The sequence below is a fragment of the Lampris incognitus genome, chromosome 6, assembly GCF_029633865.1.
Source record: "Lampris incognitus isolate fLamInc1 chromosome 6, fLamInc1.hap2, whole genome shotgun sequence".
NCBI classification, from domain to species: Eukaryota; Metazoa; Chordata; class Actinopteri; order Lampriformes; family Lampridae; genus Lampris; species Lampris incognitus.
In genome coordinates this window covers 18,035,411-18,052,337 of record NC_079216.1, presented here as the reverse complement: position 1 = coordinate 18,052,337, position 16,927 = coordinate 18,035,411, and the positions used below count along the sequence as shown (strand labels likewise).

Below are 16,927 nucleotides of genomic sequence, written 5' to 3'. Positions count from 1 at the left end.
AACCAAAGTTTGTTCCACTTATCCTCTCTGGTGAACCAACCACTGCTGGGTGAAGTAAATCCGTCACTACCTATACGACGATTGGAATTTTGGTGGGAATGTCGCCAAGGGCGCGGTGGCACAGTGGTTAGTGTGGTTGCCTCACAGTAAGAAGGTCCTGGGTTCGAGCCCTGGGGTAGTCCAACCTTGGGGGTCGTCCCGAGTCGTTCTCTGTGTGGAGTTTGCATGTTATCCCCGTGTCTGCGAGGGTTTCCCCCAGGTGCTCCGGTTTTCTCCCACAGTCCAAAGACATGTAGGTCAGGTGAACTGGCTGTACTAAATTGTCCCTAGGTGTTTGTGTGGTGGTGGTGGTGGTGGGGCCTGTGATGGCCTGTCCAGCATGTCTCCCTGCCTGCTGCCCAATGACTGCTGGGATAGGCTCCAGCATCCCCGCGACCCTGAGTAAGGATAAGTGGTCTGGATAATGGATGGATGTCGCCAAGGGGTTGATCCTCGGCCGACAGACTGAATCGTCATTGCATCGCCATGTTTCACCATGTGAAAGACAGCAACTTAACAAGCATTTATTTAAGCGAGAATCTTCGGGATTTTTACTTAACATTATAAAGGGTCTGTTAGATTTAGGTGTGTCAAGGAACCAAACTGACAGTACTACTGACAATTGTTAGTGCCGCCTCTCTGTCTAACAATGCTGAAAGATGTGTTGGTACACCCAAATCCAACAGATCCATTATCAATGTTATAAGCTGCAGGTGTGTTTATCCTGCTATGCTTATATCACAGAGTACCAAGACCAGCCTGCCATGTTTTTAACCTTCACATGGTTTTTAGACTGTCAATGTCTCACTAAAATGGTCCAAGTGTTTAGTTTCTTTTTAACAAGTGTATTGTAAGAGCTTAGATATGCCCTATTTCTGTTATAATTAATCAATATTTACAGACACTCATTATAAAGCATGACCAAAGATGCTTTATTTGCGAGCTGAGATTTTTGAAAGCCACAAGTTCCTAACACCAAAGAGGAGACAGAGCAGAAAGGAGAGAAGAAGAGAGGAGGATATGGGGTGGGAAGGGAAAGAGGACAGAAGAAAAATGAGGAGTGGGTCAGAACAGAAAGAAGAGGCAAGGAGAGGTAGAGGAGAAGAGGAGAAGAAACATAAAAGAGCGAGGAAGACAGACAGGGCAGAGATAAGGAGAAAAAATGAGGAAAGGAGATGAAAGGCGAGAGGGGAAGAGATGAGTAGAGGAGAAGGAAGAGGAGTGGAGAAGAGCAAAGAAGGAGAAAACAAGACCAGAGGACATGAGGGGAAGGCGGTGAAGAGGAAAGGAAATGAGAAAAGAGATGGGAGGACAGAAAGGACGAAGGGAGAGGGGAGGAGAGCAGAGAGTAATTTCCACATGAGGACACTTCCTGTACGGCGGCTGCCGGGCTGAGGAGGGATCACGCCGTGCGCTGCCGGCTCGCTGGTTATTTACAAGCTGCTGAAATCAGCTCAGTGTAAACCAGGAACTTTGAAACAAAACTCATTTCAGCAGTTCCTGAACATTAAGTCACAGTCGCTGAGACGAGGTTTTATATTCAAATATTTAACGGTGAAAGAACACCGGACTAAACTGGAGTCTGCAACGAGCTTAGTAGAAAATGAAACAAACATAACTTGACAGATGTTCTGAAGAGATTTGCTAAAAATCGTACAAAAATCACAACAATGAAGGCAATGACAACAGGTAAGAAAGTCTCGTATTCAGATGCATCTAAGATGATGTAGCATCGTTCTGTTCACAACAAAGGCAAACAACAGCTGTGTTTTGTAGGACATTAAGGCCCAGACATACTAATCCCCCCTTTCCACTACATGGTACTGGGTCAACTCGACTCCACTCGCCCTTCGTTTTCCATTACTTGAAAGTACCGGCATTTTGGTAACTGTTACCACTTTTCTGGTACCACCGCTGTTGAGGTTCCAAGAAAACCGGGGCGGGTACCAAAATCAAAGCAGACTTCCGATTGGTCAGAGAAATGCGTCACTGCGTCATTTTGCATCACTGCATCATCAATGCGTGCATGGGATATCACCCGGCATTTTTAAATACCGAAGCGATCAAAGCGGAGTTATCTTAAAAGTACATTTTGAAACTGAAAAAAATAAAAAAATAAAAATGGAGAGCTGAAAATCCACGCCGAGGTCTGTCGAGGAGGTACAGACATTTCTTACCCTCGTAGCTGCTTGTTCTTACAATGGTCGCGTTGAAGATGACGTCACAGCAGTTTAACCAGGCATCGCTATGACAACCAGCCACACTGAGGGGGTACTGTTACAGTAATGGAAAACGACACAGAAGCGAGTGGAGTCAAATGGAGTTGAGCCAGTACCATGTAGTGGAAAAGGGGCATAAAGCGCAAATTAGTGCAAGTTTGCTGACAATTAACACTGATGAGGGTGGCTGGTTTAGAAGGGCATGTACTTAACACGGGCAGGATAATTAACCCGGGGGAACCTAGTTAATGTAAACGTAACTGGTGCTACATAAACCAGCTTTGTGCAAGTTAACCCTTCAACTGTTCCAAGTACATCTGGGAACTCCGCAATGTAAATGTGTGTAATGCTAGTCTGTAAATGTTAGTAATGCTAGTCTGTAAGTGTTAGTAATGCTAGTCTGTAAGTGTTAGTAATGCTAGTCTGTAAGTGTTAGTAATGCTAGTCTGTAAATGTTAGTAATGCTAGTCTGTAAATGTTAGTAATGCTAGTCTGTAAGTGTTAGTAATGCTAGTCTGTAAGTGTTAGTAATGCTAGTCTGTAAATGTTAGTAATGCTAGTCTGTAAATGTTAGTAATGCTAGTCTGTAAGTGTTAGTAATGCTAGTCTGTAAATGTTAGTAATGCTAGTCTGTAAGTGTTAGTAATGCTAGTCTGTAAGTGTTAGTAATGCTAGTCTGTAAATGTTAGTAATGCTAGTCTGTAAATGTTAGTAATGCTAGTCTGTAAATGTTAGTAATGCTAGTCTGTAAGTGTTATTAATGCTAGTCTGTGTTAGTAATGCTAGTCTGTAAATGTTAGTAATGCTAGTCTGTAAGTGTTATTAATGCTAGTCTGTAAATGTGAGTAATGCTAGTCTGTAAATGTTAGTAATGCTAGTCTGTAAATGTGAGTAATGCTAGTCTGTAAATGTTAGTAATGCTAGTCTGTAAATGTTAGTAATGCTTGTCTGTAAATGTGAGTAATTCTAGTCTGTAAGTGTGAGTAATGTTATAAAACCCCTGTTTGATTACATTGAGAGCAACTTGGTCATTTGGGAACCATGTATGATTTTGCACTCTTTGCATGAGTACATTTAGGGCTTGCAACAGCATGGGTGATGATGCTCACTGTGACACTACTGCTACAGATGCCACTGTCTGCTTACATTAACTGCAGGCAAATAAATGAAGTGTGTGCAGGAGTTTGGTTATTGCTGGAATTGTGTGCCTCCCTCTGGTTTGTGGTCCCAGGTCTTCTTTGAATTCCTCCAACAAATCGAGTATAATGTGCCTTGGCAGGTGATATGTTCACACTATGTTTTCCTCTGACATTGTAAATAAACTCAAACATCTTGACAAAACTCTCTCCCTCTGTATCCTACGCTGCCTTCTCCGAGCAGCAGCTGCCATGTCAGGGGCGTAATGGGTTAAAACATTTTCATGTGTTAAATAACATCTGCAGTCACCAAGATCTTGTTTACTAACATCATTAATAAAAGATATTTGCTGCTTATTTTCATTATCGCCTACCAATATTTTCTAAATAGAAAGGCTAATTCATATAATATATTGCACTTTATCGCCTCTTATTTCTCCTGTATAAGTCAATCCGTGTGTATATACCTGAAGATTGTTGTGTTGTAGTGTTGTTATTCTATGTTAAATACACTGAGAGCCACGAAACCGGAATCAAATTCCATGTATCTGCAAACCTACAAGGCAACTTGATTCTGATCCTGATATGAATGCATAAGCAAGGGTGCCCGGGTGGCGTGGCGGTCTATTCCGTTGCCTACCAACATGGGGATCGCCGGTTCGAATCCCCGCGTTACCTCTGGCTTGGTCAGGCGTCCCTACAGACATAATTGGCCATGTCTGCGGGTGGGAAGCCGGATGTGGGTATGTGTCCTGATCGCTGCACTAGCGCCTCCTCTGGACGGTCAAGTCAAGTCAAGTGAAGTCAATTTTATTTGTATAGCCCAACATCACAAATTTGCCTCACTGGGCTTAACAGCAACACAACATCCTGTCCTTAGACCTTAGGTCAGGGCGCCTTTTCTTGGGGTGGGGGAACTGGGGGGGGGGTAGCGTGATCTTCCCATGAGCTACGTCCCTCTGGTGAAACTCCTCACTGTCAGGTGAAAAGAAGCGGCTGGCGACTCCACATGTATTCGAGGAGGCATGTGGTAGTCTGCAGCCGTCCCTGAATCGGCAGAGGGGGTGGAGCAGAGATCGGGACGGCTCGGAAGAGTGGGGTAATTGGCCAAGTACAATTGGGGAGAAAAAGGTGGACAAAAAACTAAGTAAACAAATATATGAATGAACAATGATGCTTGTGTGCATAGAAGTTTTACTAACCCATTCCCTCCTTTCATCTGCACAAAATATCCAATCCATCATACAGTAAATCTAAACAACTGCTTTTCACTACAGAGAGAGTTTGCACTGGGGCAAAATGTTAGTACATCTGGCCCTATGTATCCTGGTTCTATTGTCGGCCAAGCAGGTTTGCACATACTACGAGGAACTGCGGACTTTGCGGCTCAGCAGTTCTTTAGGATCACAGCTTGAGGTTGGGGGGGGGGGGTTCATTTGACCCAGAAGCTGACTTCACCGTAACTCCCCCTCCCAGACCTCACCTCTCCCTGCACCCAGACTCACCATTTGACTTGAGGAGTCTCTCCACCTCGGCCAAGAGCTGGAGCAACTTGTGGAGGTCATACTGGGAGGAGCAGCGCTGCATCATGGTGAGGAGGAGCACTGAGGCCTGGCACTCCACCCACTGCAGAGGGAGGCCTCCTGGAGCCACAGAGGCACTGCTCCTCAACTGGACCAGCAGTAGGGAGGAGGTGAGAGAGAGAGAGAGATTAGAGATACAGAAAGAGAAACATACAGTGAACGATTACAGACATCCACAAAAAAAAACAAAACGTGATAACTTACTTTTTAACATAAAACGTTTCACGTTATAATGTGATAAGTTTCACGTTATAACATGATAAAAGTTGGTCTCGGACAGAGGTGGTTGTGAACTAGCAGCACTTGGCCTTTTCCAATGAACTGACATCATCATCATCATCAGTTCTGTAACCTATGGAGGTCGTAGGAGCACAGCTGATGCCTCAACATGTCTCTGCCACCGTTTATGGTGATTTGAGTTTGGTTGAGTCATCATTGTGTTCCAGTAGGGGGAGTACCTATCTCCTTTCCAGGTATGGATGGCCGTTGGTTCACAGAGGAACTCACCCGCCCATAGACAGGTTTTGTTTTTAGTCCTGCTGGGTTGTCCACACATCCTCCTCACAACAGCCCAGGGGTTGAAGTGAGGGTACCGGTTTAGTCACCGATGACCCGACAGTTGCAGTTTAATGTTGTACCCAGGACCAGAACTGACATCACCATGGCCCGAAACACGGATACCCCACTGTTGAAATTTCTATGAAATCGCGGTGTACCAGAGGAGTGCCTCTCACGCACAGAACAAGAACGTGTATTTTCACGTAGCCCATTTATTGTAAAACCTGTATTTAATTGCTTTTAAGGGTTGTGCTACGTTGTATGGCTAGCATAAGTTAGCTAACTTAGCTAGCCAGCCAGCCCGGGTAAGTCCGGTGATTGGTTACCTTTCCATGTCTGGGCACCGACAGGTGGGGTATCCGTGTTTTCGGCCATGGTGATGTCAGTTCATTGGAAAAGGCCAAGTGCTGCTAGTTCACAACCACCTCCGCCCGAGACCAACTTATCACGTTATAACGTGACACTGATCACTTTTTTCTTTTTCTGGTGTGGCAGCAATACGCTGCCATACTTTGAGCTACAGTCTCAATGATATGAGAATTTTTATATTATAATATTGATATGAATGGTTTCTGTGTGCATTAGGTCTGTTTTAGGAGACAGCAAGAACTCTTTATGTGCAACACAGAGTCCTACAAGTCAATGGGGTCTATTACTACTACTACTTTTGGCTGCTCCCGTTAGGGGTCACCACAGCGGATCATCCATTTCCATCTCTTCCTGTCCTTTGCATCTTCCTCTGTCACACCAGCCACCTGCATGTCCTCCCTCACCGCATCCATAAACCTCCTCTTTGGCCTTCCTCATTTCTTCTTCCCTGGCAGCTCCATATTCAGCATCCTTCTCCCAATATACCCATTATCTCTCCTCCACACATGTCCAAGCCATCTCAATCTTGTCTCTCTTGCTTTGTCTCCAAACCGTCCAACTTGAGCAGTCCCGCTAATATAATCATTCCTAATCCTGTCCTTCTTCATCACTCCCAATGAAAATCTTAGCATCTTCAACTCTGCCACCTCCAGCTCCGCCTCCTGTCTTTTTGTCAGTGCCACTGTCTCCAAACCATATAACATAGCTGGTCTCACAACCATCTTGTAAACCTTCCCTTTAACTCTTGCTGGTACCCTTCTGTCGCAAATCACTCCTCAGACTCTTCTCCACCCCCTCAAACCTGCCTGCACTCTCCTCTTCACCTCTCTTCTGCATTCCCCGTTACTTTGGACAGCTGACCCCAAGTATTTAAACTCATACACCTTCGTCACCTCTACTCCTTGTATCCTCACCAATCCACTGTCCTCCCTCTTGTTCACCCATAAGAAATAAAGAAGTCACTCTGAAAACAGAACCATTGCACACCTTTAACATAAAATCATATACTTGGCACCCTGCGCAAAGAAATCCCCTAGAACAAAAACTCTAAATGTGGCTGCTGGAAATTCATGAAAGTTCAGAAGGTCCCAAATTAAAGAACAGGTGAAATCTTATCAAGTGAAAATATCTTGTATTTGGTACAATAAGTCCAATATTGAGTAGAATTATCTTGAATTATCTTATTCTACTGGCAGATAATTTTGCTTATTTCACATTTTTTTCTTGATATTGGTCAATGTAATCTTGTTTTAAATAAATGTTAATCTTGTTTTCTTAAAACAAGATTAAATTGACCAAAATCAGGAGAAAAAAAAACTTGAAATAAGCAAAATTATCTGCCAGTGGAATAAGATAATTCTAGATAATTCGACTCAATATTGGACTTATTGTACCAAATACAAGAAATTTTCACTTGTTAGATTTCATTTTTTGCAGTATAGGATTATACAATACCTAACCTCTCCTCCTTCCCTCTCCTTCTCTGAATTACATTCGCCCCCCTCCAGTATCCCCCCCCCATATCATACCCTGTCCACCCTAACTTCAACTCCTCCCGGGGCATAAGTTCCTCACACACAAACTGCTTTCCAACAAGGCTGAGATTTCTGGGACATGTCTGAGTCTAGGACTTATTCAGCACCGCCCACGGTGTGAACTCTAAAAACACTTTCAGTACATTTTATAAAAAAAAAGAAAAAAAAAAAGGATTGCTTTAGAGCTCGAGTCAGTGAATTAATCGATATACAAGGTCTCAGTTGTCAAGGATGATAAACAGAGACCAACCGTGATCAGACTTTTCTGGAAGTCCAGAAGCTTGGCCTTGGCCTCAGGGTACTTCCTGTAATCACAACACAGCTCAAACATCAGCAGCACCTGGATGAGAGGGCAATCCTGATAGACAGAGAGAGAGAAAGAGAGAGAGAGGTTTTAAGAGACTTTAACAACAATACTTAAATAAAAAATTACAAAAATGTTACAAAACAACAATAATAAACAGGATAAAAACCAGCAAGGTAACATAAAATTCACAGAAATCCCATCCTCCCAGTACACTCCCAAAGATCAGCTCATCATCCACAATACAGCAAAGCACATTTTTATACCACACACCGAAAACAAATCCAAGTTTTCATCATTCTGTAATAATAAAAATCTATTTTTAAACAAGTTTTTAACATTTTTACAAACAAACAAAAAAAGCATCATCATCCCCAGCCTTCTCCATTCAGCTTCTTCCGCTCAGTTACACGGCAGTCTTTGCCCACTCCAGGATGAAATGAAAAAGCTGGCATTTGTCTTTGTTCCTCTGAGAGCACCTGTAGCCCAGAATGAACACGGATTCAGAGAAGACTCCCACCAACAAGTCAAACTTCCCCCAACAAGCCTAACACATCTTCCAGCACTGTACACCCTGGCAGCAGTCCACCACATCCCATCAAACAACGAAAAAACCATTTCACCATTAGCGCAAAACGGGCAATCATGGCTAACATCAGAATGAATGACAGACGAGAGAGAGAGCGCGACAGAGAGAGAGAGAGCAATTTAATAAGGATTTTCAGCAGGTTTAGAGATGAGGAGCCAATGAGTACATGGAAGTATGAATGTTTTATAAATGTCTACAATTACAGAGGTCAAAGTTCATCCTTTTCTGTTGTTCTGGGCACTCACATTGCATAAATATATTGAGTTTTTGATATGCAGCACATCCCTATCTGACTTTTAACACCTCGAAACACACACACACACACACACACACACACACACACAGACCAAACTAAAAAACATCCACAACCTGCTGCCTTGGTGTTTCAGACAAGTTCCTTAACAAGCTGTGCCACTGCAGTGGAAAACCCCTGGACTATAAATTAAGAAAAAATGTACAAAACTGACATTCATTATAGCCACACTGAGCAAGACCTTTATATAACCACCTCATTACTTTATTTTTTTTATGTCGGATTCCCCCCCTCCCCCTTTTTCTCCCCAGTTGCACTTGGCCAATTACCCCTCTTCCGAGCCATCCCGGTCACTGCTCCACCCCCTCTGCCAATCCGGGGAGGGCTGTGGATTACCACATGCCTCCTCTGATACATGTGGAGTCGCATGGGAGGATCACGCAATTCTCCCCCCCCCCCGAACAGGTGCCCCAACCGACCAGAGGAGGCGCTAGTGCAACAACCAGGACACACACTCACATCCGGCTTCCCACCCGCAGACACGGCCAATTGTGTCTGTACGGGCGTCCGACCAAGCCGGAGGTAACACGGGGATTCGAACTGGTGATCCCCGTGTTGGTAGGCAACAGAATAGACTGCTATGCTACAGGCAAATTCTCAAGTTATGTTTAACATGCAACTGCGATGTTCACAAACACTGAAACATAATCAGTTTGAAACGTGACTTTACCCTCTGAAAGAACTGGAAGCCCCGTAGAAGTGGCCTAATCTGGCCCCGCCCCAGAAGTGTCTTCCAGATGATTGACAGGTCATGCAGGTTCCACTCATGGTGTCGGGGGGCCTCGTCCAAGTGAGTGCTGGCCTCCCTAGCTGTGACCTCATCGATGGAGGTAAGCACCCACACACAAAGGCATTGGAGAAGGTCTGCCTCCTGTCAATCAAATGACAGAGTATAGAGAGCCTCCCAACTTTGTTCTGATTGTACACAAACAACTTGATCTTCCAATGACTGATTTTATTCCATCATATTGCTAGTTTTATCACGAAGAAAATACATCTGAACTTGTTAAATATTCCTTCCCTCCCTCCCTGCATGAGCATTAAAAGGTCCATGTGATAACTTTTTTTATGCTAACATATGAACTTTTAATTGTTATCAGTGTTGTAATCGGGCTGTTCAAGAAGCAACAACACATTCAGCTCATTTAGGACCTTTCGCCATTGCCTATTCTAACTGTGGGTGTACTTACCAGTGCACTCACGGTTGGAACAGGCAATCATGAGGGGTAGAAAATGTTAGTGCCGCATAAGAAGTGGCGTATTTTACACAGCATCCTGTTACCCTTGGAAGACACAAGAGACCTGGTGGATGCTAATGTTAATTTGTCTATCGATTTAAAATGTCATGGACAACCCAGGACGACGACCCCCCCCCAAGGTTGGACTACCCCATGGCTTGAACCCAGGACCTTCTTGCTGTGAGGCGACCGCGCTAACCACTGCACCACCATGCCACCCCTGTTCTTTTGTTAATGTAGTTTATAAAGAACATGAATTATCAAAACAAATAAAAAAACATTACCATTCCATGTTGAAGCACACCATTTTGCTGTCTGATGTCATCATAAGTGCGACTGCAGTATGACTGCAGTTTGAAATTCTGACCAAGGTTATCACAAGGTCTTTTAACTAGTCAAACAATGGTCAACCTTCTCCTGGATTGAACAAATTTTTTTTCTTATTTATTTCGGGACCAGTTTGATCTATAACTGTGATCTGGATGTTGTTTTTCTTTATCTGCATTGACTAAACTAAACTGTTGTGTTCCTCTGACCTGGTGACAGGCAGCCAGTATGGTTAATGTAGAGCAGCGTAGTTCCAGCGCCTCTCTGAGGAGGTGCCTCCATGGACTCGTCTCTTCCTGGCTCTGCAGGAGCACCTGAAACAGCTCCCTAGGCCGCTCTTCTGGGGCCTCATATCTGGCCAACCTCTCTGTGTCTCCTTGGGCCCCGACTTGCTGCTCTGGTCCAGAGTTCCTCCATTGGTTATGAACCTGGAGGTCCTCAAAGGCCAATGTCAGGTGGGCCTGGAGGCTGGGGCTAAACTGAGCTGCCAGGGCCCTTACCTGCAGATCACAGGAAGAATGACCAAATATGGTTAAAGAGAAAAACAGCCTTAAAATGCCTCAGTGACCTACTAATTCATCCATATACTCACTGACCCTTTATTAGGAACACTATATTAATAGCGGATAGGACCTCCCTTTGCCCCCAAAACAGTCTCAATTCTTCATGGCATTACATTACATTACAGTCATTTAGCCAACACTTTTATCCAAAGCCACTTACAATAAGTGCATTTAACGTAGGAAATCAGGAGAACTACTAGTCATCAGAGGCCATAAGTGCATCTAAACAAGCATCTAAGAGCAAAACCAGTGCTAAAGTAAAAGCGCAAGAAAGAGATTTTTTTTCTTTTTTCTTTAATGAGTGAATACAATAAGTGCTAAGAACAAGTAACAGGGCAGTAATTCTTAAAGAGGTGAGTTTTCAACCTGCACCGAAAGATGGGCAGCGACTCTGCTGTCCTGACATCAGTGGGGAGTTCATTCCACCACTGTGGGGCCAGGATAGAAAAGAGCCATGACTGGGTCGATTGGCAGCAAGGGCCTCTGAGCAACGGGGCAACCAGGCGTCTCGAGGCAGCAGAGCGAAGTGGTCGGGTGGGGGTGTAGGGCTTGACCATGGCCTGGAGATAGGAAGGCGCTGTTCCTTTCATTGCCCTGTAGGCTAGCACCAGAGTCTGAAACTGGATGCGAGCAGCTACTGGGAGCCATTGTAGGGACATGAGAAGGGGAGTTGTGTGGGAGAACTTAGGGTGGTTTAACACCAGACGAGCTGCAGCTTTCTGAACAAGCTCCAGAGGTCTGATGGCCGACGCTGGGGCGCCAGCAAGGAGGGAGTTGCCGTAGTCCAGCCGGGAGATGACCAGAGCCTGGATGAACACCTGTGTCATCTCGTCGGTGAGGAATGGGCGAATCCTCCTGATGTTATAGAGGAGAAATCTGCAGGAGCGAGCAACCGATGCAACGTTTTCAGCAAACAACAGTTGGTCGTCCAGGATCACACCCAGATTCCTCAGGGCCAATTTGGCGTCACCATGGTGTTGTCAATGGTGATGGCTAGGTCTCGGTGTGGGCAACTTTTCCCCGAGAGGAACATCAGCTCTGTCTTGTCCAGATTGAGCTTCAGGTGGTGTGTCACCATCCACTCCGAGATGTCAGTCAAGCACGCAGCAATGCGTGTCTCTACTTGTGTGTCAGAGGGAGGAAAGGACAAGATCAGCTGGGTGTCATCGGCATAACAATGGTAAGAGAAGTCACGCAAGTGAATAACAGAACCCAGGGATTTTGTGTACAGGGTCAAAAGGAGAGGACCCAGAACCGAACCCTGTGGAACACGTGTAGTCAGTCTGCAAGGCTCCAACACAGATCCCCTCCATGTCACCTGGTAGGAGCAAACAGGTATGTTGCAAACATTGAGAGTGCAGAGCCTGTGACACCCAGCCCCTCGAGGGTAGAGAGGAGGATCTGGTGGTTCACTGTGTCGAACGCAGCTGACAGGTCCAGGAGTATCAGGACAGAGGAGATTGAGTTTGCTCTCGCAGAGTGCAGCGATTCTGTCACTGCAAGGAGGGCCGTCTCTGTCGAGTGACCCACCTTGAACCCAGACTGGTTGGGGTCCAGGAGGTTGTTCTGGTGGCGGTACAAAGAAAGTTGGTTAAAGACAGCACGTTCGAAAGTTTTGGATAGAAAGGGTAGAAGGGAAACTGGTCTGTAGTTTTTGACAACAGAGGGGTTAAGTGATGGTTTCTTGAGAAGGGGGATGACTCTAGCAGTCTTGAAGGCAGATGGAAAACATTCTGCCTGGAGGGAGGTGTTGATGAGGTGGGTTAGATAGGGAAGGAGTTCAGGTGCTATAGACTGAAGAAGAGGGGAGGGGACCGGGTCAAGGGACCATGTGGTGGGGCGACTGGATGTGATGAGGTTTAGAATCTCGTCGGGGGAGAGGGGAGCGAGGTGGGATAGGGTGGGACGTGGAGAGGTGAAGGAGGGTGCAGAGGGTGGGATAGTGCAAGCAGCACTAACCGGGTGGTGAGAAAAGGAGGATCTGATGTCATTTAGCTTCTTGTCAAAGAAGTTAGCGAAGTCATCCGGGAGAAGGGAGGAAGTAGGGGGAGGAGGTGGGGGTTGAAGAAGTGTAGAGAAGGTTTCAAAGAGTTTCTTAGGATTAGAGGCAGAGGATAGGATTTTAGAGTGATAGAAGGCACCCTTAGCAGCAGAAAGGGAGGAGGAGAAAGTGGAAAGAAGAGACTGGAAGTTGAGAAGGTTCTCTGGGAGTTTGCCCTTTCTCCAATTGTGCTCTGCCACTCTCAGGCTCCGTCTGTCAGTACGTACTGAGTTGGTCAGCCAAGGGGCAGTTGGAGTTGGGCGTGCAGGCCTGGAGGTGAGGGGACAGAGATTGTCCAGATAAGAGGAGAGGGTAGAGAGAAGAAGATCAGTAGCTGTGTCAGGGGGTAGGAGAGAGAAAGATTCAGGTGTAGGGAGGGTAGAGGTAACAGAGGAAGAAAGATCAGTGGTGGAGAGAGAGCGGAGGTGTCTACAGGTGGAAACCATGTGGGTAGGGGAAGGGGCCGAGGGGGGTGAAGAGAGGGAGAGAGAGTAGGACATGAAATACGTAGTGGTCAGAGAGCTGGAGGGGAGTAACAGAGAGATTGGAAATAGGACAGTGTCTAGTAAAGATAAGGTCCAGCTGGTTGCCGGCCTTGTGGGTAGGAGGAGAGGGTGAGAGGTCAAGGTCAAAGGAGGAGAAGAAAGAGAGAAAAGGATCTAGCTAGTTAGTGTGGATGTTGAAGTCACCGAGAAGGATAAGTGCAGAGTCATCAACAGGGAAGTGCGAGGCAAGTGTGTCAAGCTCCTCCAGAAACTCACCAAGGGGGCCTGGTGGGCGGTACACAACCACGATGGTGAGTTTGACTGGATAAGAGACAGTAACATCATGAAATTCAAAAGAGGGCGGAGAAAATTGTGGAACAGAAACAAGAGAGTATTCCCATTTCAGGGAGATCAGCAGGCCAGTACCATGACCCTGCCTCCCAGCTCTGGGAGTGTGAGAAAAAGAGTACACATCAGACAGAGCTGCGCGTTTGGTAGTGTTTTCTGGCATGATCCAGGTCTCAGTTAGAGCAAGAAAGTTGAGGGAGAGCAAGGATGCGTAGCCTGAGATAAACTCAGCTTTCGGCACCGCACTGGCAATTCCAGAGTCCTCCCATCACCACTTGCTCAATGTGAGTGGAGAGAATGGGATAGATGAGATTGGTAGGGTCACAGCGCCTAGGAGTGACCCAAAGTCTGTGCCAGCCCCAGGAAGAGGAAAGGACAGGAATGCGAAGGAAACACATAGTCTATACTAGGTACACAAAATACAGATGACTGACCGGATGTAAAAAGAGCAGTCCATGCTTGACGAAGTCTTGGCTTGAAAAAGTCGCGCTTGCGTTTGTTTACTCAAGCCTTTGTTTAATCTAGGCTTGTTTGCCTGACACTTGGAAGCTGATGCTTCCAAGTAGCAGCAGTGATTTAAAGAACACTGATTGCTAATTGTCTGCCATGAGTGCAGGCCACACCCTGGCCACTTAACACCCAATTGGCCAAAGAGGTACACTGAAAAGAGGACTATTGCCCAGAAACTGGCCACTTATGTAAAACTCTATCAAACCTCACACAATACTATTAAAACTGCAAACAGCAAGTTACCGAGGAATATATTTATAATCTAAAAGGATAACTAAGTCAAAACAGCTAGGCAATAAGAAATATTTAAGGGCACACTAGGTGAAAAACAGCTACAGCTAGATTAAGTAAATAAGACAAGTAAGTAAACAGAATAAGACAGCTACAGCTAGAATATGATCCCACTAGGAACCAGCAGCAGATGTATAGACAAAAGGACTAATACTCAAGCAGCTGGAATAAGACTAGTAGCAACTTGTTGAGCAAGAAAGATGATACTTACTCTATTCTAGATGAATCAGCAATTCAGAATCCCTCCAGAAGTTAAAATGCACACTGGCATGGATTCCACAAGATGTTGGAGACATCCCTTTGAGAGTCTAGTCCATGCTGACATGATTACGCTACGAAATTTCTGTAAATTTGTCAGCTGCACCTTCATGCTGCAAATCTCCCGTTCTACCACATCTCAAACGTGTTCCATTGCATTCAGATCTGGTGGCCGAGGCCACCGAAGAAGACTGAACTCATTGTCATGTTCAGGAAACCAGTTTGAGATGAATTTTGCTTCACGACATGGTGCATTATAATGCTGGAAGTAGTCAGAAGATGGGTAAATTGTGGCCATGAAGGGATGCACATGGTCAGCAATAATACTCAAGACTGTGGCATTCAAGTGATGATTGATTGGTATTAACAGGCCCAAAGTGTGCAAAGAAAACATTCCCCACACTGTTACACCACCATCACCACCAGCCTGGACTGTTGACACAATGCAGGTTAGGTCCATGGTTTCACGCTGTTGGTGCCAAATTCTGACCCTACCAGAATCAGAAACACTTTATTTGTTATTCCATTTCATGCACTTGCGCACATGAAATGAAATGAAACATAATTTCCCCCAGCCCACAGCAGTGCAACACAAAGACAAAAACACATATCCAAAAAAACTACAAGAACACATAAATCCAAACCAATACATATATCTAAACTAAAAAAATAATAAAAATAACTGTCCAGGAGAACAAATGCCAGCCAGGATGACTGTCGGATCTGCCAATTTGCATGGGCTGGCAGTTAGCTTAGCCTGCCTCGCTTCTGCATCCTGTCAGACCACCCTTGGTGTTTCTTCTTCGGGCACAGCTCCAGTCAGGGCCGTGGTCCTTGGGCCCACCGGACACAGCAGACCAAGCTCCCTCATTTGTTTGCCTCAGCAAAAACTGAGATTCATCAGACCAGGCTATGTTTTTCCAGTCTTCAACTGTCCAGTTTTGGTGAGCCTGTGCCAACTGCAGCCTCAGCTTTCTGTTCTTGGCTGACAGAAGTGGAACCCGATGTGGTCTCCTGCCGCAGTATGTAGTATGTACAACGTGAGGCAGATGGGTTGACATGTTTTGCATTCTGAGATGCGTTTCTGCTCACCACAATTGTACAGAGTGGTTATCTTAGTTACCGTAGTCTTTCTGTCAGCTTGAACCGGTCTGGCCATCTTCTGTTGACCTCTCTCATCAACAAGGTGCTTCCGTCTGCAGAACTGCCTCTCACTAGTTTTTTTTAATTTTTTTTACACATTCTGAGTAAACTCTGGAGACTGTTGTGCATGAAAACCCCAGGAGATCAACAGTTACATAAGTACTCAAACCATCCCATCTGGCACCAACAATCATGCCACGGTCGAAAACACTGACATCAGAATTTTTTTCTCCATTCTGATGGTTGATGTGAACATCAACAAAAGCTCTTGACCTATATCGGCATGATTTTATGCATTGCTCTGCAGCCACAGGATTGGCTGATTAGATAACTGCATGAATAAGTAGGTGTACAGATGTTCCTAATAAAGTGCTCAGTGAGTGTATGTGCTGCAGGAAGTCATAAAATCCTACTGCGGCCCCTTGCTGAATATCGTGACTTAGGTAAATACATGTCCTCTTGTTGTCAACTTTCAGCACATTTAAGGTGTTTGGATTTCCTGAAACATAACATGACTAGTAAATATTAGCAGGGGTTGATGAATGGTACTGACTGGAACACATAACATGAATCCTTTTCTCTGCAGCTCTCCGATTTCTGCATTCAGAAACAAAGGAGCCAGGCAGGCTGAGTTGAGTTTGATGTTGTTTGACACCCCACCCCTGACGAGATTAGGCTTGCATTTGCAGTCCTCAGAAAAATATGCAGTGATTACTGACACAACAGCTACTGTGGGTGTTTAGAAATGGCAGATGCTGGCAAATGTGCTGAGTTTCCATTACTTTTCTATTTGAGTTTGTTTGTCTTGGTTGCTGCACTTTTGTTGTTATTCACATTACTGAACAAATAAGTTCACGATCCAAGTAGAATTACACTTAGCATGAAAAAATTGGTTGAAAAAAATAAATGTTACTGGTGATGCTAAGGGTTTGTGCCATGTGAATCTTGAAAACTTTTTCTCCTGAACTACACCTTGAACGTGGTCCATAGTCTCCACACAATTGGAGCATTGTTAAGGAAGCTGCTGGTGCTATCTCTGAAAGCAATATGGGCAACCACAAAGGGATGCAGTATCTGG

At 45.1% G+C, this 16,927-nt stretch overlaps 1 protein-coding gene across 1 annotated transcript in view; it reads right to left on the bottom strand.

Annotated features, from left to right (window-relative positions):
* The window catches only part of spg11 (SPG11 vesicle trafficking associated, spatacsin), an 89,739-nt gene that overhangs the window by 14,346 nt on the left and 58,466 nt on the right, over positions 1–16,927 (bottom strand). Inside the window, exons 26-29 of the mRNA XM_056282353.1 lie at positions 10,420–10,710; positions 9,316–9,516; positions 7,690–7,797; positions 4,900–5,065 (exon numbers count right to left, since the gene is read on the bottom strand). Coding sequence (XP_056138328.1) covers positions 4,900–5,065; positions 7,690–7,797; positions 9,316–9,516; positions 10,420–10,710 — 766 coding nt within the window. The remainder of the gene's footprint in view (positions 1–4,899; positions 5,066–7,689; positions 7,798–9,315; positions 9,517–10,419; positions 10,711–16,927) is intronic.